The following is a 22,438-nucleotide window of genomic DNA, read 5'->3' as shown; positions in this document are numbered from 1 at the left end:
CCTTCATTTTATGTATCTTTTGAATGTCCCAGAAAGGCAATAAAGAAAACAAAAAAAATATGCGTGGCTGTGTAGTAGGACACTTGCCTGCCACGCAAACTCCCCGTGTTCGATCTTATCTCGGACCCATTTATTATTTATTTAGTTTTTTACTGCGTTTCTAAGCAGAGTAAGTTGTTTTCACTACACGTTTCATGAAGACGCTTGGTTGTGTGGTAAAACACTTGCTTGCCACGCAAACGTCCTGTGTTCGATCCTCACATGATCTCAGAATTTCTTTTTATTTACTTCACTTACATCTTCTTGATATTTTGGTGATAGATAAGACGATTATTTTCCGCTAATAACCAACGACACCGACTCCTGAATTTCTGCGAAACGAGCTCTTTAAACGAGCGTTAAAGCTACCTTGAATGTGTGCCGATTACCCACGCTGCAAACAGCGAAACTACGCAGTACAACTTCAAACATCGCCCGACTGCTCTCACCAGAACCCATCAGTGGTAATAATACGCTAAAAAAAAAAAAGCCAGCGTAAAAGGGAACCTATAGTTCGGAAAATGCATATACTGCCTGCATCGTTACAAGATGTGACGTCAGAAAAAAGTTGAGCCTTATCATGGGTGATATGGGCCTCAACTTTTTCGACTGCTTTTCGCCAACTATTGCGGAGAAGCCAACGTACCGGGCAACTTCGAGCACGGAAAATGCGCATACTGGTTGCGTCGTTACAAGCTGTGACGTCAGACAAACATTGAGCCTTATCATCGGTGATAAGGGCCTAAACTTTTTCGACTGCTTTTCGACATTTATTGCGGGGAAGCCAACGTACCAGGGAACCTCGAGCACAGAAATTGCGCATACTGGCTGCGTCGTTACAAGCTGTGACGTCAGACAAACATTGAGCCTTATCATCGGTGATAAGGGCCTCAACTTTTTCGACAGCTTTTCGACATTTATTGCTGGGAAGCCAACGTACCAGGGAACCTCGAGCACAGAAATTGCGCATACTGGCTGCGTCGTTACAAGCTGTGACGTCAGACAAACATTGAGCCTTATCATCGGTGATAAGGGCCTCAACTTTTTCGACTGCTTTTCGACATTTATTGCGGGGAAGCCAACGTACCAGGGAACCTCGAGCACAGAAATTGCGCATACTGGCTGCGTCGTTACAAGCTGTGACGTCAGACAAACATTGAGCCTTATCATCGGTGATAAGGGCCTCAACTTTTTCGACTGCTTTTCGACATTTATTGCGGGGAAGCCAACGTACCAGGGAACCTCGAGCACAGAAATTGCGCATACTGGCTGCGTCGTTACAAGCTGTGACGTCAGACAAACATTGAGCCTTATCATCGGTGATAAAGGCCACAGCTATTTCGAATGCTTTTCGACATTTATTGCGGAGAAGCCAACGTACCAGGGAACCTCGAGCACGGAAAATGCGCATACTGGCTGCGTCGTTACAAGCTGTGACGTCAGACAAACATTGAGCCTTATCATCGGTGATAAAGGCCACAGCTATTTCGAATGCTTTTCGACATTTATTGCGGAGGAGCCAACGTACCAGGGAACCTCGAGCACGGAAAATGCGCATACTGGCTGCGTCGTTACCAGCTGTGACGTCAGACAAACATTGAGCATTATCATCGGTGATAAGGGCCTCAACTTTTTCGACTGCTTTTCGACATTTATTGTGGAGAAGCCAACGTACCAGGGAACCTCGAGCATGGAAAATGCGCATACTGGCTGCGTCGTTACAAGCTGTGACGCAAGACAAAAGCTGAGCCTTATTATGGGTGATAAGGGCCACTGGCTGCAGTGCTGCCTGAGTCTTCACACCACTTAGGTGCCCCAACGTTTTAATTTTCGGAGCTTTGTCACATTTTAGTGAAATCGGCTGTCGGTCTATTTTCCACAAACGAGGTATAACCATTTGTAAATGTTGTAATTTTGAAATTTTGAAGTTTCGCCTCATTCGGTTGAAATCAATTTTTGTTCGCTTTTTGACAAAAAAGAGGAGTACAGACTTGTATTTTTGTATTTGAGAATGTTTGCCCTCGTTCATTGTTATCGTTTTTCGGGCTGTTTTTCACCACAAAAAAGTAAGTGCACAGTCTTTTTAAATATTTTATTTCACAATTTTCACAAATTCACCCCGATAAAGCTCCGATCACAAAGGTCCAGACAACGTCAGCATTAAGTGTAGAGATCACGAAAAAAAGATGACTCTTACAGTTATAAAATGTCATTGTTCACGTTTGATTTCGACGATAAGAGATTACGTGATATAAATAAAAATAATCGAAATACGGTGCTGTAAAAGGACATCGCCTTGCCAGTAAAACGAAAAAAAAGCGACGCAGCATAAGCCACAGTAAACCTCAGATTACTTGGAGTCATCGAGCGACAGCTGGTACGCTCTGCAAGTATCTGCGAATGGTGGTTAGATCGAAGGGAAGAAACAATTTTCTTTTCAAGCTAGCAGAGTTTTTTTTTTCGCTTATAATCTACTGCGTAAAGCGTAGGCGGGCACGGCAAGTCAGTTTTAATTAGCACTCTGTCAGCTTTCCTATTTAAACGCCGAATATATCAGTGACGAAAATCATTTGCGTCGCAGCGCTCATCCACATGCACCGTCGAAATATGGGTCCCTTATTCGAGTAGGCTCGTCCGAGTAGGTGCTGCGTCGGACGATGCAACACGGTGTAAACGGGGCGTCAGCTGTCACCCCGTGAGCGAACCCTGGGTAGAGCGGCGGCCCCACGGCGTCTCCGAGCAACGCCAGGAACGTGGCGTCTGTGGTCGCCCTGCGCCTGGCTCTCGCGCGCTCCTCCCGGGCCCGGAGCCAGGTCGTCCGGCTCCACGTCGAGGAAGGCCGTCAGGCCCAAGGCACGCATCTGCGCATATCCGCCTGCTCTGTGAGCTGCCACTCAGTCAGCAAAGCTATATACACACAAAGTCAAGGCGGGAAGACGACATTGGCCAAATAATATCGGTGGGTACAGTAACTATGATTAGTCTATTATTTCAAGCATTTGAATGTAAAAGGGGGTTCACGCTGTGGCACAAACAACGTTGTGTACCTGTTTAAGGGGCATTAAAGTCAAACAACAATTTATGTCAGAGTGAAAGCTCAATGTATGACAACGTCTAAAAGGGCAATATTATCAACAGCAGTGCCCTACTTACAGAAAAATTAGGGTAAATGCACAAGAATATATGCGCCGTAGTAGGACATTCTCAATGAAATCCCGATGACGTCAGAAGAACCACCTACAATTAATCTCTAGTAATCGATCTAGCTGCACTAAATAAATAACCTTCTGTGCATCAAGAGACGTGATAAAATGCTGCTTTAATTGTTTTTTTCCGTTTGATTCACAGAAAAAAGGACCCTCTGACGTTACTATGGGGAATGGCCAGTGACGGATCCAGAGAGAGGGGCGGTAAGGGCGATTGCCGCCCTCAGGGCCTGTCGGCAACACCTCCCCCTCTCTTTAGTGCTTGCCGTCTACCTGCTGTCACAAATCAGGACAAATGAGTGCGACCACTTTGACCACGTTTTAAAGTATTTATGCTGTTCCAGAGTTTTTGCGCTCGTAAAAACAAAAAAAGTAATGACTACACATCTCTGGTGTTACTTCGAGTGACCCCCCCCCCCCTTAAACTGAATGGCTTAATGCACTTCTGGAAATGGCGGGATCGGTCCAAACATTCAATTTTCGCGTGGTCAAACTGGACAGGTTGTGCCATCTAGCGGGACCCCTGCAGTTGAACCAAGCACAGCTGCAATCTTGAAGGCCATGGCTGAAAATTGTTCAATGGGCGCTGTTGCTGCTGTGGCTCCCGCTACTTGCCCTCTGCTGCTACTATAGTGTCACCGGCCGCGCATTAAAGCCGGGCAATGCTTTGCACGGCAACAGTGACGTCAGAAGTTTTGTTGAGGCGAGTAATTTGAAGTGCGCTAATCCGATGCGGACCTCTCAAACCGCATCTTGTCTTGTTTAGGCAAAGCGTTTTTTGCTACATTCGCTTGATAAAAAATGTTTTCTTTGTCGATATTGTCACAATATCAAATTTTCTAGTCACACGATCTGCCCTTTTTTTTTTATGAAAGCGCAAGTTCTGTCAGTAGTGTTTACACGCCCTTGCAGTGACCTGTTGCTGTCATCGCAAAATTGCAGCGAATATTTCTTTAGGGCACGTGCTATCGGCCTCCTTATACCACGTTTGTACTAAAAACAAAATGAACAGGACGAGCGCTGTCCTGTGCACGCCGCGTTTATGTTTTCGTCTTCAGCGCCGCATTGATCGCGCAACTAATGCAACTAACCCAACCTTCCATTCAAGTACACTTCTGTATTTTGTGTTTCCTGGAGAAGACCGGGGCCTGAGAAGACTGGCCCCAGTTGAAACGTATTGGAAACGTTATCGTTTTTCATGTTACCATTCTTGCTCGTGCTATTCATGTGAATTCAGAACCGTATACGTTTTGGCTAGATAAGACATACATACGAAACTTTGGCCGTAAAAAAGTTATACAAGAGACGTTAAAGCGAGTGTTGACTGACCAGGATGAATCCGATAGTGAGCAGCGCCACCAGAGTCAACGCTCCAGCCAGCAAGAACACCACCAGCATCTCCGTGTACAGGAACAGCTCTGTAAGAATTTCGCCGCAAGGTTACACACGCCAAAAGTATCAACGCGCTCATGAAGTGATTAGAGTTCACTCGAGCAGCTAGAGTCACATCACGGAAGATAACACTCCTTGTAATTGCAGAAGCGTAGTAAGCTGGATCGGTTGGTATGAATCCATTGTAACTGAAGTTCACCACAAAATGAAAACACCTAAGAAATATTTCCCGTCTCTACACCTTTTTTATGTGTTCTAGTCTCCGTTTTGTGCTGCATTTGTGATGGTCACTGCAATTCTTTTTTTTTTCTGTGGTGGTTGTGGAGTCTCGAAACGGCGAGCGCCACCACCATGCTCTTAGAGTGACGGACACAGCAGACACGGTAGGTACAAAACAAAGAACAACATACATTTATTCAACTAATTTAGATGACGATATCGTCCACCAAATTTATACATCAATCGCTATCAACACACTAGGACATCCGTACACAATATTACCATACACTCCATGACAACCACAAAAACACGACAAACACAGAATAACATGACAAACACAGTGACACAACCAAGGTGGCGTCGTCAACGCTTGACTTACCACGAGGGCCCCCGGCGCGCAGCCCGCGGTGCCACGCACCGAGGACCCACGCTAGAGACAACCATTCGCGGCAACCGCCACGTGCAGAAGAGACCCGCCACCAAGGTTTGCCTTCCACCAGAGGTCACCACCGCATACACAACGCCACCTATCGCTCGGTAGTTGTAACCCGAAATGCGGCTTTTGGGCGAAACACGTGCGCCACGCAGCGCCAACAACTTTACAGGGGGTGTCAGCACCCCCCATATGGTTCTCTCTCTCACCAATTTCATTTGTGCATGATTTATTTCATTGTTGATCGACGTAAAGGTTTGTTGGAACCTATTGATTTTTATCTTAGTCCCTCCTGTTTTTGAGTAATGAGCTGGTAGGGAACGAGCCACTCAGGACGTACGTATAGCTAGGTTGGAACGGTTTCAGCATGCATTGCTTTCGTTATTCCTTTTCGATAAGGAACTGCTCTTGCTGCGCAGTTCTGGCTTGGCTCTTCCCGAGTTGACAGCTGAGCCCACGCACATTGTTTTAGTCTTTCATCTTTTACGTGCGTTCACCATGACCACGTTTCTAGTTAAAATAATAATATTATGTGGGGTTTAACGTCCGAAAACCACCATAAACCACCATATGATTATGAGAGACGCCGTAGTGAAGGGATCCGGAAATACCTGGGGTTCTTTAACGTGCACCTATCTCAAACTACACAGCTGCAGGCCTGAAGAATTTTCGCCTTCATCGAAAATGCAGCCGCCGAAGCCGCGATTCGATCCCGCGTCCTGTGGGTCAGCAGCCAAGTGCCTTAGCCACTAGACCACCATGGCAGGGCTCTTGTTAAAAATAAAACAAGGCAAATTTCGGAGCCACGACCTATGCTTTGTCGCTTTTGTCCTCGATATACTTGCGCCGTATTTTGTCTTCCAATGCGCTGTTACCAGCGCAACGCCCCAAACGAGTTCCTACTTCACTGCGCGAGCTATCTGCATATATAGACCACACAAAAAGGCAAGCAAGTCCTTGGGTCGTTAGTTTTCTGCGAAGTTTATACCTTTAGTGCACTTACCAACTTGACCCAGGCCCCGCCGCGGTGGTCTAGTGGCTGCTGACCCGTAGGTCACGACATCGAATCCCGGCTGCGGCGGCTACATTTCCGATGGAGGGGGAAATGTTGTAGGCCCGTGTGCTCAGATTTGTGTGCACGTTAAAGAACCCCAGGTGGTCGAAATTTCCGGAGCCCTCCACTACGGCGTCTCTTCTAATCATATGGTGGTATTGAGAACAGGTCCTTCTAAAGGTTCCTGCTTGTTTCGGACCAATGAAATGGCGAACATGCACACACGGTAGTATTACCACGGTGCCGCGCTCTTCCCTGTTAATATTGCCACAAATCAAGTTATGTTATATCGCCCCGTTTTACGGTGAGTAATGAATTATCAGCGCAAACTGCGCCTGCAGTGTTCGATAAGCTTCGGGACTTCAGTAAATCATTTCGTTAAATTACGCCCACTTTGCGAGCATTAAAGATTATTATGGAACCTTTACGTGGCCGCTAACGATAACGCTAGAATATTTGAGGGCACGTGTATAAATGCCGACGCACTTCCACGCTTGTCAGTTGATCGCCGGTCAGCGCGCTGTGTTCACCGCTATAAGTGCCCGCTATCAGCACAAGACGTGGGATGCAATTCTTCCGTAAGTGCTTTCGCGTAAAACACGGCCGTCCAAGAAATGACGCAGACGGCGCCGTACAAGTTGGTGTGTGGAAGGAGCCTGACCACGACGTTTCACGCCGTGTTACCTAAATGTCTACCTCCAGCGCGCCGAAGAATCTCGCCAACTCCCCCGCCTCCACATCAAAAACCAGAAAACAGCCGACCGCCGCCGTTACAATCTTCGATGAAGTTTCGTGGAATACCAGCCTGGTGACCATGTTTGGGTGTGGACGCCGACGCGGACTCAGTGAAAGACCTGTGCGACGCCACTTCGGACCGTACAGGGTAGTTCGGCGTCTCGATGCACTCGACTACGAGGTTATTCCTGATGGCATCATCAACTTTCAACGGCGCCGTGCACGACCTGACCTCATCCATGTCGTGTGCCTCAAGCCATTTCATGCGCGAACCTGTTCTTTACTGTTGCTTCTCTTTACTGTTCGTACTTATTGTTCGTTTTCTTACTTTGTTATTGTACCGTCTTTTGTTAAAGCATCAAGACGATGTCTTCTTGAGAGGGGGACAATGCCACATTCTAAATAATGTTATCGCCCTGTTTCGCTATCAGTAATTCTCCACGCAACCCACGCCTGCAGTGTTCGAGAAGCTTCGCAACTGCAGTAAACCATTTTGTTAAGATTGCGCCCACTTCGCGAGAATTACAGATTCTGCTGGAACCTGCGTGGCCGCTAGAGATAACGTTAGAATGTTCGACGCCACTTGTTTAATTGCCGACGCTCTGTTCGCCGTTATCAGTGCCCGCGTGTTGCTACAATCTGACCTTAAGTTTCCCGGCCACAAGTTCGTTTAAATAAACCGTTTCATCTGAACATCGAGTACTTTTTGATGGAGGCGAAAATGCTGTAGGCCCGTGCGCTCAGATTTGGGTGTGTGCATGTTAAAGAACCAAGGTGGTCAAAATTTCCAGCGCCCTCCACTATGGCGTCTCTCATAGTCATATGGTAGTTTTAGAACATTAAAATCCACATAACAATCAATCATCATCAATGAACGTCTGCCGCCTTCATCCACGTCATGACGCCGTGACAATTTAAAGTCGTCTAATGCCATTTTTTCAACCCTCAACTGAAGTGGTTACTCTTTCTCAAGCTCGTTACTTTTTAATTTATTTATTTATTTATTTATACAATACTGCAGACCAATTTAATGGTCCAAGCAGGACGGGCAGAAAAAAAGAATGTTCATGCACATACAATGCAATGCAAAAAAAAAAAAACAATGAAGCAACAAAACGCAGAATTCACTTAGAACTACAAAATAAACAAGCCACGGTGAAACCGACTTTTCGCACAAACATAGCAGGGTTTCCAATCCAAATAAAACTAGAAAATCACGCACAACTTCAAGTAACATTGCTAAAAACCCGATCGTCAGTAATTAAAAGTTTCTAAAAAGATCGTGTAGGGCTGTCATAAAATTTCCACTAAAAATTCTTTCTGGCAATTTATTCCAGTCATCTACCGTGCGTGGAAAATATGAAAACTTAAAGGTATTTGTTCGGGCAAAGAATGGGGATAAACTGTGGCTATGTGTGTGTCGTGTTTTCCTCGTGGTGGACGGACTAATGAATGGAGTGGGTGATAATCCAGTCTTACACTTAATTAGGGATTCCATAAAAGCTAAGCGGGCAATTTGGCGTCTAATGTGTAGTGGTTGGATTTTATTGAGTGTCATGATACCTGACGGAGAATCACTTCTTTTATATTTATTATAAATAAAACGGACAGCCCTCCTCTGAACCTTCTCCAATTCGTTAATGTTTTTGTTTGTGTACGGGTCCCAAACAACCGCTGCATACTCCAGTTTAGGCCTAATTATGGAATTATACGCTAAAAGCTTAACGTTACTAGGTGTACCTCGAAGTTTATGCCGTAAAAGACCAAGTTTTTTTTAGCGCTGAAGAAGTTACCTGCTGAATGTGGTCGTTCCAATCTAATCTGGAGTTCAATACGATACCTAGGTATTTAAACTTACTAACCTCCTCGATTAAGGTGTTTTTAATTTTGTACCGGAAAGTTATGGGGTTTCGTTTCCTGGTTATACGTAAAAGAACTGTTTTTGTAGTGCTAATTTTCATGCCCCATTTGTCGCACCAAGATGATATGTCACATAAAGCCCTATCTAGCCGATGTTGATCAGAAGCAGACTGCACTTCAGTATAAATCATGATATCATCCGCGAACATTCCAATATTCACAGTATCGCCAACCACAGACACTAAATCATTAACATACAACAAAAAAAGCAGGGGCCCCAGCACACTTCCCTGGAGCACACCTGATGTCACTGTTAGAGAGGAGGAATAAGTACCATCGATGTCTACAAATTGCGTTCGATCTTTCAAATACGAATTAACCCAATTTACAAGTGTAGAAGGAATTCCTGCTTGTTTAAGTTTTAAAAGAAGGCTACCGTGAGGAACCCTGTCGAATGCCTTGCTTAAGTCTAAAAACAAAACATCAATTTGCCCGGAGTGATCTAAGATTGAACTAAAACTATGAACGGCGGTGACCAACTGCGTAACGGTAGAAAATCCCCTTCTAAAACCATGTTGGAAGGGACTCAATGTTTTATTTTTTTCCAGTACATTAAGAATATGGTTAGCTACAATATGTTCTATCATCTTGCAACAACAGCACGTTAAGGAAATTGGTCGATAATTGTCAACATGGAAACGGTCTCCTTTTTTAAAAACTGGAATTACCCTAGCCATAAGCCAATCATGGGGCAGCACGGACGTCCGAAAAGACTCACGAAAAATCACTGTCAAAAACCGAGCTAAAGATTCTGCATAGCGACGCAGAAAGGCGTTCGGGATTTCATCCGGGCCAGTAGTGCACTTAGGATCTAATCGCAGAAGCATTTCAAAAACTCCTTCAAAAGAAACAAGCTCGATCTGTTCCGAATGAGCCTCCATATAAAATTCATCACCTAGATCGTTTGAAAATACAGAATGAAAAAAGGAATTGAAAGCATTAGCAATGGAGAGACGAGATGTTTCCATCTTGCCATCAACCAATAATTGATCGACCGATTTACGTGCACTGCGGATGTGATTCCAGAACTTTCCTGGATCGTTTAAAATGAACTGAGGCAAACTTTCGCAAAAATACCGTTTCCTTGCGGATTTTACGCTGCTCGAAAGTTTGGAGACTAACCTATTTAAGACATCACAATCGGGACTGCGACTCTTCTTGATACGTTTAATTCGCCGTTTTAGGTGAATAATATCTCGGTTAATCCATGGATTGACCCTTTTGGTTCGTTTTTTCTTATCAGGTATAAAAGACTTTAAACAAAATTTGCAATGCTCTTTAAACATTTCCCACAAATGCCGCACATCATTACCTTGAAAGCTTTCGTAAGCTATGTCAAGGTAATCCAAAACAGACTCATCCCTCGCCCTGGAGTAGTCTTTGACATATGTATGCTTAACTCCCGCTAAACGTTTTTTAGGTTCTAGAAAGACATTGGTAACTACAACCTTGTGATCAGAAATCCCGTCACTTACATGTAATGAATAATCAGAAAAACTGCGATCTAAGAACACAAGATCGAGTACGGACCTAGCTGTACCGCAAATTCTGGTGGGCTCAAGAACAACCTGGTTTAAATTATGAGTTAGCATAATGTCGGATAGAATATCAGAGTGCTCTGCGGCTCCGACACATCCAGTAGGCCAATCAATACCTGGTAGATTGATATCGCCAACAAGCATAAGCCTGGTTTGCGGAAACTAAACAAATGATCTTGGAGCCTTCGCAAATAAGAAGAATCAGAACTGGGAGGTCTGTACAGTGCACATAGGACGAAAGTAAAACTTTCGTCCTATGTGCACTGTACAGACGAGTGGTTTAACTGTCGTTTAAGCGCGTGAAGAAGCAAAACTTTCCATTCTGTTGCAATTCATTTATAGTGAGCTTGTCTGAGTACGAATCCGCACCACACTCCCCCAAGCGTGTATCAAAGATTCGTCCGTACACGCTATATTCATAGCGCGCAGGTGATGTCATGGAACATACTGGCACACTAATATGGCGGCTATCATGATGTCAAGGTAGCATAATCACGTTATGGTCAACTTGCAGGAATGTTATAACAACACAGCCGGAATTTCATCCCTATCTGTGCATGAATAAAAAAAATAACCTTCATGCCAGCTGCTGAAAATTCACTAACGTGGCACCACATACTCACACACCACGTACTCGTTGGTACTCGCACACGGTAGCGCAAGTAATCTGTGAACGCAGCTAAAACGAGCAGATGAAGGAGAACGTCCTTCACAGTCCATTGAGCCAAGGTTTCGCAATGCAAGCAATTCACTAAGCAGATGCTTCAATCAAAGCTCTGAACGCGCGAATCAATACGAAGGTAACTACGTGCTAATTGTTCATATTTTCTCGTTCGTATGAGCTCATCCCGCCATGTACGTGCTGCTTATACGACAAACTTTTGCATCAGTTAAATAAAGAAACAAACACGGTGACGTGTTTGTCCGGGGTCCAAGGTTTGCGCTCGTCCTGTTTCAGTACGCCCACAGAACTGGCTCAAAGATGCGTTTCAGAGATAAGAAAAAAAGGAAAGTGACAAGGCTGTGCAGTGATCTCACCAAAGCTGAGACGGTCTCTGCGCGTGGCCGTGGTAGGCATGCTAAAGAGTACGTCCGTGCTGTTTGGGTCACCCCGAAAGGAACGCAAACTGTACTTGTACCTGCAAGCCGTAAAAACCCAAGTGAGCACGAACCAGCTATACATGGACAAGATTAGGAAAACATAGGGATGGCCTAGGCTATTTCCCGCGCAACTCGCGTGTGAACATATTTTTTGCACATATTGAACTGCCATTGCTGTTAGCTCCATGTCGTTGTTGTAACGATGAATATACTTGAATCGTTATGGATGACTTGTTTACGAATGCATAGTACCGTGGTTCAACACGGTTCCCCAGACACCGGATATATGTAGCGTTCTGAGTATAGCATCAACCAAGTCTGTGACTCAGTTTCTACCATTTTAGTGGCGTAGAGAGTTAAACATTGTGGTAGAACTGATTGATGGATGAGCTGGGTGGTATTCATGCAGGGCGAAATTCGTAGCGCAAACCGCTGACAGGCGCACACACTTGTCTTATCACTGTAAAATTTTAAATTGCCACACGTCTTGTGTGTGTGTGTGTGTGTGTGTGTGTGTGTGTGTGTGTGTGTGTGTGTGTGTGTGTGTGTGTGTGTGTGTGTGTGTGTGTGTGTGTGTATGTGTGTGTGTGTGTGTGTGTGTGTGTGTGTGTGTGTGTGTGTGTGTGTGTGTGTGTGTGTGTGTGTGTGTGTGTGTGTGTGTGTGTGTGTGTGTGTGTGTGTGTGTGTGTGTGTGTGTGTGTGTGTGTGTGTGTGTGTGTGTGTGTGTGTGTGTGTGTGTGTGTGTGTGTGTGTGTGTGTGTGTGTGTGTGTGTGTGTGTGTGTGTGTGTGTGTGTGTGTGTGTGTGTGTGTGTGTGTGTGTGTGTGTGTGTGTGTGTGTGTGTGTGTGTGTGTGTGTGTGTGTGTGTGTGTGTGTGTGTGTGTGTGTGTGTGTGTGTGTGTGTGTGTGTGTGTGTGTGTGTGTGTGTGTGTGTGTGTGTGTGTGTGTGTGTGTGTGTGTGTGTGTGTGTGTGTGTGTGTGTGTGTGTGTGTGTGTGTGTGTGTGTGTGTGTGTGTGTGTGTGTGTGTGTGTGTGTGTGTGTGTGTGTGTGTGTGTGTGTGTGTGTGTGTGTGTGTGTGTGTGTGTGTGTGTGTGTGTGTGTGTGTGTGTGTGTGTGTGTGTGTGTGTGTGTGTGTGTGTGTGTGTGTGTGTGTGTGTGTGTGTGTGTGTGTGTGTGTGTGTGTGTGTGTGTGTGTGTGTGTGTGTGTGACACAAATATCTTGTTTTCTGATAAAGATAAAATAACACGTGAGACTACAGAAGCTTTAAAAAAAAGAAAGGTGTGCGCACTAGTGTATCAATCACCTATTGGTGACACTCACCGATAAAGAATTAGCGTTATTAACTTTTGGTTGCGTAGTCTGTATGCACACCACATGAATCGCTTAGTACGTGCTCTCTGCGGATTCGCGATGCTCAAAAAAAAATGTAGCGATGTAGCACTCGTTTGTCACTCTTCGCATGTGTGCCCTGTCGACTGTGCGCGTTACAAATATCACCAAGATTAAACATTGCGCATTCGATTGGTTCGCTGCTGCCCTTTACCTGATGAATGGTACGAGTCCCATGAGAACCACGGAGGAGACGTTGCGTGGAAGGTGTAGACTGGAGCAGCTGCGAGGAAGCGCGCTGTCTGCTTTGCACCAGTGCACCTGGAAAGTGGTTCAGTAAATACAAACTGCGATTGTGGGAGTCAAGAACCGTATTCTTCCTCGTCTCGCTTAGTGCCTACAAGAAATGGGAGCAGCCGGCAAATATCAGCGTTCACGATTCGCAACTACATGTGGTGACCTGCACTGAGTCATCAGTTTTATCAAGCGTCTTAATTCTACGTTTCCGCGCGGACTTGCGCACGAACAATCAATGTTTGCGCGCACACACACACACACACACACACACACACACACACACACACACACACACACACACACACACACACACAAACACGTGCGCGCACGTTATACCACAAATGTTACAAACAACACAGCTGCTATAGCCACTGTGGCGCGATGTTCTTAAAAAAAGAACACTACAAATCAAGCGAAGCCTAACACTAAATGAGCAATTACCTCGAAGCCGTCCATCTGTGCATGTGGTCGGACCTTCCAGCTGAGTCGCACGACTGACCATCCCAATGTTCTCACGGTGACATCGCACGGTCTGCTGGGCTCTTGAGTCGCAAAAAGAGACGGACAAAAGCCAGCATGAGGGCATCGAGCTTGCATGCACCATCAGCGTCTTTTATAGGGCACAATCTGTCTTACGGACGACGCCCCTAAATTTCCTAGCTAAAACAAGTCTACTTGTTTCGCCGAGAAGCCTTAATCGTTCCACAACGTTGAAGCGCCGCCAAACTCACAAAAATTGAATTCGCAGTGCATCCGCGAATGTCACTCGCCCCTTGTTGAGGTCTCGGTCGTTAGAGTGATGCCACTTGCTTATAACGACGCACTTGAATTTAACATCCCATTCGTAAAGAAGGCATCTTTGTCCAGATTATAATGCGAAATCAAGTGATGGTGCAAATGAACGTTTCTGGTCAGGTCGCTCGTGCAATGACGGCCTTGTATAGGCCACGGATTATTGCCAACCCATCACTGCACTACCGTGCACGCTTTCTAATTTTACCTTTTACGAAATTGTTAAGTAGGAGCCTTTGCCTCTTGAAAGAAACTGAATTCAAATTAGCCTTTTGAATCAAAAGGCTTAAGTACGCTGCCACATTTTGGGAAATCATTTTAGATTTTGATCTTAAGCTGATGGCCTTGTTTGCCTATTTGCTGTCTAAAAACACCCTTCAAGCATGTTAGGGAAGAGAAGTGCAACTAATCAAATCTAATTGCGGAAATTACCCAGAATATGGCCATCGCGCGAATAGTGATAACTACCGATCCTCTGACACGAAATGAAAATCGCTAGGCAGTGATGTAGCGGTACATTTAGACGTTGCTATTATCTAGAATCTTCGCACTATCGTCAAAGTATAGTATAACCTTATAACATCAAACGTTATTGGTGGTTTTCAAGTATACTAGTTGATTACATAGATTATTGTTCCATAAAGAAGCATGGGAAGCTTCATAAAAAATTGGATTATTCAAAAGTCATGACTTTTGGTGCAACAGTAAACCACTAAAAATGAAGTTTTCAGAAAATCAAGAAACTTTTCCCAAACGAGTTGATACTTCATCCGAAGGTTGTGACGTGCTAAAAGCCACCAGGCTCATACGACCTTCCTCAGCTGCCACGAGTTCCCCGTTTGGTGGTTCAGCGGCTCCTCATTTTTTTTTTTTTTTAGCTTGTATTTCGTCAGCCGTTTCTGGCGGCTGGTATTCTTGGAGCGAGTTCGGTGCCTGCCAAGGCAAACTTCTGTGCTGTAGTAGCCAGGATCGATGTTAGTTTGCTTCAAAATATTCGTCGTGACACTATTTCCATCGCTTAACTGACACGTATACAATTCTACAGTCTAAACAAAACAGTCCGCGAGCCTACATGGACATCTTTAGGGACACGCTGCCAAAGCATCCCGCTGAAGCATTTATTCGCGTTTAGGATTTTCGCGCAGGCATATTTCATCGAAACATATCTGAACTGATCTCTGCATACACAGCCATCTCTTTGTTGAGAATGCTTTTGTAAAAACCACCCCCTGTGCCTGCCTTATCCCGTGCCGGGAAGTCTCACTCGATTGAAGGCACACCACCTTTTAGATGCGGAGCATCTTATACTCGCGCCTTGTAGTGCGCCGTCCGCGCCGTCCGCGCCGTCCGCACCGCTTCTCGAACATTCGACAGCTGACGCGCGCGCATGCGCCGTCGCGCCGTCACCCACTCTTCCACCATCTGTGCATCCCTTCCTCCTCTACACACCGCGCGTGCTTCACTCCTCCACCATCTGTGCACCCTTCCTCCTCTACACACCGCGTTCGACATCTACAATTCTCCTGATTCTCCAGTGGACGCGCATGTGGCGTCGCGCTTCGAGAACATTCAACAGCTGACAGTGCATGCGCCGTCGAGCTGTATATATACTCAAGGTCGGCGCTCGCTCACTCAGTTGCCGCTCGTCTGTTGGTTTGTACGGCGCGTCGACGTCCAAGGTCGCGGTGAAATGAATTCCAACGAATCCACAAACACAATGATCGACGTCCCTTCGACCAGCGCCGCCCTTTCGCATACGTGTGTACGTGTTCACTCATTTAACACCCCCTCCTACAACCACGTTAACCAATTTAGCCATCGACCCAAGTAAGTCGCAATTTAACACCCCATTTCACAACCACGTTAACCAATTTAGCCATCGACCCAAGTAAGTCGCACTTTAACACCCCGTTAACCAATTATATGCTCCGCATCCTCCTCAGTGTTCCCCCGAGGGAAGCTGCGGGCAATTTTTTACACTTTGTCTAACTCTTGACTTAGCGATATCTTGTTATTTATGTAAGGCAACAATCTATGGCATTGAATTGACGAAAAAAGCTTTCACAATGATAGCACAACACGTCAGGGTTATGTAAACATGGTGTCACTTTGTGTGCCTCAACGCAGGCATTTAGTGTGATTTGAACGAAAAATGGCCGCGATTACCATTGCTCAATCTCCTTAAGCTTTAGTATACTTCACCAGAAACCAATATAAATGTATCCCACAAATATGGGCACATGAGTAAGTTTGCCTTACTGACTAAAATGTAGGTTTCGTTTTAACAAATATCACTTTCGTTTTCAGGAAGGTCTACCTGTGGTTGAAAATAACCGCATAACTGTTTAGCAGAAGAATATGGAGACGTTATTTCTGCTTCAGAACAATCTTGAATGTCTACATGTCCTTAAAAATATATTAAAAAGTGAAGTTCGTTTTTTAAATACCGTTTTCAAGGGTGACAACATACCTTAATTGAATGCAGACTTTCACGAATTATATGATTTCTCTTTCACACGACCATTCGTTTCCCATAGGAGAGAATGTCATTTGGTCGCTACAGTCTCAATTTGTTAAAGCAATAAATCGTTGCAAATTGAACGAGTTGGACCTAATCGGAGGGACAAAGCATTTAGCCCCACATGATCTTGCTGTGATGGAGGACATAGGTAAGGCGCACATAGCATGTCGAAAACATAGCACATTGTCATAAGAGGGCGTAGGGCTCCCCATAAAAGTGGGGAGGGGAGTCGAAGGTTTTTCGCAGTGCCACCTTCCTATTAAGTCAATGTATGGGGCAAACTTCGCGCCCCTTCCCTCATGGGTGACTAGGGAGGCCCTCCCCTCGTGCATGCACTTATGTGCATCGTGATGCGTTTCTAAAAAAAAAATGATCGCATTCATAATAGAATGTAGCAAAAACAGACAAAACAAGGAATAGTCAAAAGCCCCACTTGAACTCAGTTGGGTATTCTTCACGTTTCTTCCATTGCGCAGTTGTACAGCTTGCAATAACCTTTTTTTTTTTTTTGTGCGCATGCATTTGAAACGCACGCACCTAGTTGCTTTTTGCGGAAATGCGCCCGGAAGACGGCGCCACCTGGCCGGTCCCGGCCCAAGCCTCGCACCTGCAGCTGAACACTGCCGCTGTACAGGTCGGCCGGTACGCTGAACGAGCCCGCGGGTCCCGACAGAGTCACGGTTTCCTCGGGTCCGCATTGAAGGGTGCAGGACTCTTCTTTCTGGAAGGGGCGCGTGCGTACATGAAGACAAGCTCCATCGCATTATACTCGTTGAAATGTTCGTACTCCTTTCTGCTCTAGCTGAAGTTCTGCGTCTGTGGCGGCACACTTACACCCATTCGCGTGTGGTGTAAATACACGAAATCAAAGGAGCGCTTCCTGAAACTAGTTAATTCATAGCCAACACTGATTCGGGCAACGGAATCGAGAGAATGAGAGACAAAAAGAAAACAGACACGGACGTTACTGTATTCACTTCGTCTCTCGCTTTTACGCTGCTCGAATAGGCGTTAACTACAAACAGTACCAAGAATATATCCTTTACGCAATACCGTGTTGGAAGGGGCTATTTATATGATTTGGGAATATTAAAGCGGAACACAGGTATTCACATAGGTCGAATGAAACGTGATAGTTTAATTCGCGTTTTAATTTCCCCAAAAGCTATTCACTATCTCGTCCCCTAACATGTTTTGTTATGGCGAATTCCATTCAGGGAACAGGAGTAGAGGGGCAGAGCACTGAGTAGTGGAGGGCAGAGCAATGCGAGCAGGGCCACTCCACCTGCCACTGGAATGCGCCACGTTCCCGAAGGGCAGGTGAGAAGGTGACGAGTAGGGAGACCACGTGACTGAAATATCCCAAGCCCCGACATATTTTTTTGTGGGGCAGCAGCAAAATACGCGTTAAACCGGTCAGCCACAAAGGAAGACGTTATTGATTTAGACTTAACTTGAACAGGACTCCAACGATTAAAAAAAAACAGAAAAGATACGTCGAGAATGTTCGCCTAACTTCTATCGACGTAGTGGAACCGCATTTGAGCACAGCAAGGGTCGTGATATGAGACCAGTCTGACCGTCGAAACTTGAGTCAATTGGTTCATGTTACACTGAGAAAAAGACAGCAAATCGACGGTACATGAGAAAGAAGTGGACGCACGTGATTTTAGAACTAACAACTGTGTGACTTGTTAGTTCCAGCGTTCTGTGCATGTTGTGTGTGTGTCTGCTTCTTTCCCAAACTCCACGAGATTTCTGGCTTTTTTTTAAATTCAGCAAACGGGTGGCGCGTGATGACTATGTGGACACTAAAGGCAAATATTAAGTCGATGTTGATTGCTGAAATAGCTGTTCAAAAGCCTCGTAGTGCTACTTTTGTGCCAAGGAAGCGCTTATTTTGAAATAAAATCACGTTTTAGTGGTCCGCATAACGTTATCGCTATTTAAATTACCCGCCTTAACTGGAAAGTTTTACGTGACTGTTGCCGTGCACAGCGTTATCTGGCTTTACTGCGTGGCCGCCCACACTATAGTAGCAGCAGGGCGAAAGTAGAGGGAGCCACAGCAGCAACAACGGCCATAGAACAGTTTTCTGCCATGGGCTCCGAGATGGCAGGCGTGCTTAGTTCATTTGGGCCCCGCTAGACGGCACAACCTGTCCAGTTTACCCAGGTGAAAATTGAACTTTTGAACCAGTTGCGCCATTCCCCATATAGTAACGTATGGCAATTTTTTTTTTCATGAATCAAACTGTTGATGCACGGTACGTTCTTTATTTAATGCAGCTAGTTCGGTTACTGTTGATTAAATATATGCGCTAACTCTGACGTCATCGGGATCATTTTGCGTATGTCCTACTCGTGGCGCATGAGTTTTCGTGCATTTACATTAATTTCTCGGTAAGTAGGTCACTCCTGTTGATAATATTGACGTTTTAGACGATGTCATACATTGAGTTTTCACTCTGGCATGAATTGTCATTTGACTTTAGTGTCCCCTTAAGTATAAGATCAAATGTTAATGACGGTACTCTTATTATCGTTAGATCCAAAATTGCTATAGTCACTTTGAAGTACGCACTTTCCTAACTTCGACGCACTCACCCACGACCAGCAGGTAGTGACGCCGATGCGGTAACGGCGCGCACTGCTGCGCCTGCGCATCGTCGCCGCCAGCGACGAGAAGGTCAGCAGGCGCCGCCACTCGACGCCCACTAGAAAGGGCGAGTACTCGACGGAACGAAGAGACACGCCTACGAGTGAGAAATGAAACACAGATGCGGTTGCAGTGGTGCACGGTGGAACAATTACGACTGGGTCAAGACCAGGCCTGCATAACTGAAGGTCCCTTGGCCAACGGGGTTTGCATCAAGGATGACCGTGTGTTTCGCAAGAGACTCGGGAATACACACGCATAACCATAGGAGTGCTACAGTTACTTTAAGTAAATTAGGTCGGTCTTTCCCGGAAAAAATAAAAAAAATAGTCGACCACGAGAGTGCCCCACACGCATAACTGTTAAACTGCCTTTGGTTTGCAAGGAAATGCTTCGCATCTAAAATTTAATAAACAGGAGGGGAAAAAGAAATGGACACGCAGTTCCAACTTCACGAGTAGCGTTTGTCTAATCTTGCAGTGGTTATTTTATTTGTTCTTGGTAACATCGAATGTTAATAATGGTACTTTTATTAATGTAAGATCAACAATTGCTAGTGACTTTCAAGTACGTATTTTGCTAGGTCCGATGCATTCACCCATGACCAGCAAGCAGGTGGTGACGTCGATGCGGTAACCGAGAAGCAGTAACTAATTATCTATGAGTAGAGTTGTCGCGTATCTGAAATTCGCATAGCATATACGAAACACACTGGAATGCGCCTGCTAATTTTTTTATGGCGGAGGTTCGTTGATAAGGGTAGTTGGTTCTTATAGCACTCACCTATTCCAGAACCAGGCTGTATCCGTGTGCAGAAAGCGCATGCAGTTCCACAGGTTCCGAACACGCAAGCCAGGTAGCGCTGCGAAATGTCCATCACGCGCCACGGTTCCCGTTCCTCCGTTTCCACGCCACTCTCTGTAGAGCGGCCCAAATTTGTGAGTTTTGCATGTGGCTACACGCATCCACAAGTAAAAGCAGACGCAGGAATGTACAGAGTCAAATTTTGTGAAAGGGAACACGGTGACGCATGGCCTGCGCGCTCCGGCGGCTGCTGGCAGCGCAGTCAAGCGGGATCGAGAGCAACCAGTCTTTTTTCGCATCATCTCGCGGCGAGCAAAACAACCACTCGTTGCTGATATAGAACCAGCGGCAAGATTGCGACATCCTCCCCCTTTAATACGATTACCAGCTCTCGCGTAATCGCCTTGAATGGGGACGGGGAGAGCTGGTAATCGCCTTAAAGGGTAGGGGGTCGCTATCTTGCCTCTGGTTCCATATCAGCAACGAGTGGTTGTTTTGCTCGCCGCGAGGTGACGCAAAAAAAAAAGACTGTGGTTGTTCTCTATAGTGCTAAAAAAGACTGTGGTTGCTTTCGTGGTGTACGTTGTCCCAGAAGTAGGACCCAAAGACGATACCATGCAGATAAAGTGCGAGTTGTGGAATCAAAACCTACGTCGAATTTGCTCAGACATTGGAACGCGCGTGGAGTTCATCAGTGTCACAAAGGCTCTCCAGGATAAGATGAATGGAACTTCCTACAGTGAATACGTCGCCGAGCAACTAGGACAACGATTGGGACGCAGACTATGTGCTTTTTTAGGGCTTCGCCTGTCGGGCAACTACAAGCACAGGGCATGGAGGGTGAAACCAACAATCTCCATGATGACTGCCCTGGGACAGGCAATCCTACAAATGGCCAATCCACAGAGGAGGCAGAAGCGCTCCTGGCACAGGACGTAAAGAAAAAGTCGACCCGCCGTCGCCGCAAGAAGAACGAGGACATACATGTAGGCTTCCTTAACCTACATGGTGCTCGAACGGAGAGCAAATGGGAAGAACTATATCAGATGATGGGTGACGAAGATATAGAGATATATGCCGTGGCTGAAACACACCTTCGAGTCATGGAAGAGCCACCAGTACATAAAAGTTGGCAGTGGGCTGGCTTGAACCGTTCAGGTGAATCGAGGAAAGGGGGGGGAATGGGTTTCCTGTGGAAAACTAGGTCAGCTTGGAAGAAACTGGACAGCCCGTGTGTTGAGCATATGTGGGTCGAGGGCTACCTACAAGGGCTGGCAGTCCTGGTAGGGGTGGCCTACTTTGCCGTATCTGCTCGAGCCGATGCTGGAAACTCAAGAATGGCGCACTGCATCAGGGAAGACGTGGCAAGATGGGCAAACCAGCGAGAGGTTCGCATTATGGGCCATTTCAATGGGCACCTCCAAGCTCTGGATGGCTTCCAAGATACCAATGGGGAACTACTACTGGCACTGGCACGTACACTCGCCTTAGATGTGCTAAATCTTCGTCCAGAATGTGAAGGACAGTACACCTGGAGCGCCAGGAACAGTCGCAGCTGTATTGATTACGTGCTTGCGACACCTGCTTTAGCACGACGTCCCAGCCACATGAACATCGATGAAAAGGGTGAATTCAGCATAGGAAGTGACCACAACCGAATCAAGTTGAGCTTTTCTCGATCCTCCTGGCGAACCATTGCGAAGGAACATCGCAACCCAGCTGAAAGGCACCTCCCGCAGTCGGAGTATGCGGCAGTCGCGGAAGCATTCGAGCAGAACTTTTAACCGACGGAACCACCAACATATGATCAATTTGTGCTCGAACTGAGACGCATCATGAAGAAGCACGAAATTCGCGTAAATTCCCGCGGCGTCCTAAGGCGCAAAGGCTGGTGGGACGAAGAAGTACAACGGGCCCTCATTGCAAGACGAACGGCGAATCGCCTACACAGAGCGGCTGTTAGGACATCACCCGGAGAGGAGTGCATGAGTACCTGGGAGGAATACCTCCGCCTCAAAAGAGAGATGCGGATCCTCGTACAAAGCAAAATAGCTCAGTACAATAGCAAACAATTGCGAGCTATCACTGAGGCAGGGCGTAACGGTTCAAACAAATTTTGGAAATATGTGTCTTCGTTAGATCGCCAAACTCCGGCACCTGAAATTCGACACCACTCTAGCAACCTACCGGTCACCGACCTACAGCGCACCTCACGACCCACATGCAAGAGCTCTTCAATCCCACACATGACGAATCGACCTCCGCAGTAAACGGCGACCCGGATGAGCCTCACCAGCCAAGTGAAGAGGACCATTGGCAGATAATGAGGATCGCTCTTGAGCGTGCACTCTCGCGTATCAGTGCAAGCACTGTTACCGGACTGGACGGCATACCGGCGG

At 46.1% G+C, this 22,438-nt stretch overlaps 1 protein-coding gene across 1 annotated transcript; it reads right to left on the bottom strand.

Moving 5' to 3' along the window:
- Positions 1–2,115: 2,115 nt before the first annotated feature.
- On the bottom strand, positions 2,116–20,139 carry LOC142813877 (uncharacterized). Its single transcript, XM_075891835.1, has 8 exons — positions 20,019–20,139; positions 19,184–19,332; positions 17,115–17,298; positions 13,706–13,806; positions 13,182–13,288; positions 11,575–11,675; positions 4,575–4,663; positions 2,116–2,900 (listed from the first exon to the last, which is right to left on the bottom strand). The coding sequence occupies exons 1-8, from the start codon at positions 20,110–20,112 to the stop codon at positions 2,721–2,723; spliced, it is 1,005 nt and encodes a 334-aa protein (XP_075747950.1). The 5' UTR covers positions 20,113–20,139; the 3' UTR covers positions 2,116–2,720.
- Positions 20,140–22,438: the final 2,299 nt, after the last annotated feature.

Source organism: Rhipicephalus microplus, chromosome 4 (assembly GCF_043290135.1).
Source record: "Rhipicephalus microplus isolate Deutch F79 chromosome 4, USDA_Rmic, whole genome shotgun sequence".
Lineage (NCBI taxonomy): Eukaryota > Metazoa > Arthropoda > Arachnida > Ixodida > Ixodidae > Rhipicephalus > Rhipicephalus microplus.
This window is presented reverse-complemented; position numbering and strand designations above follow the sequence as displayed.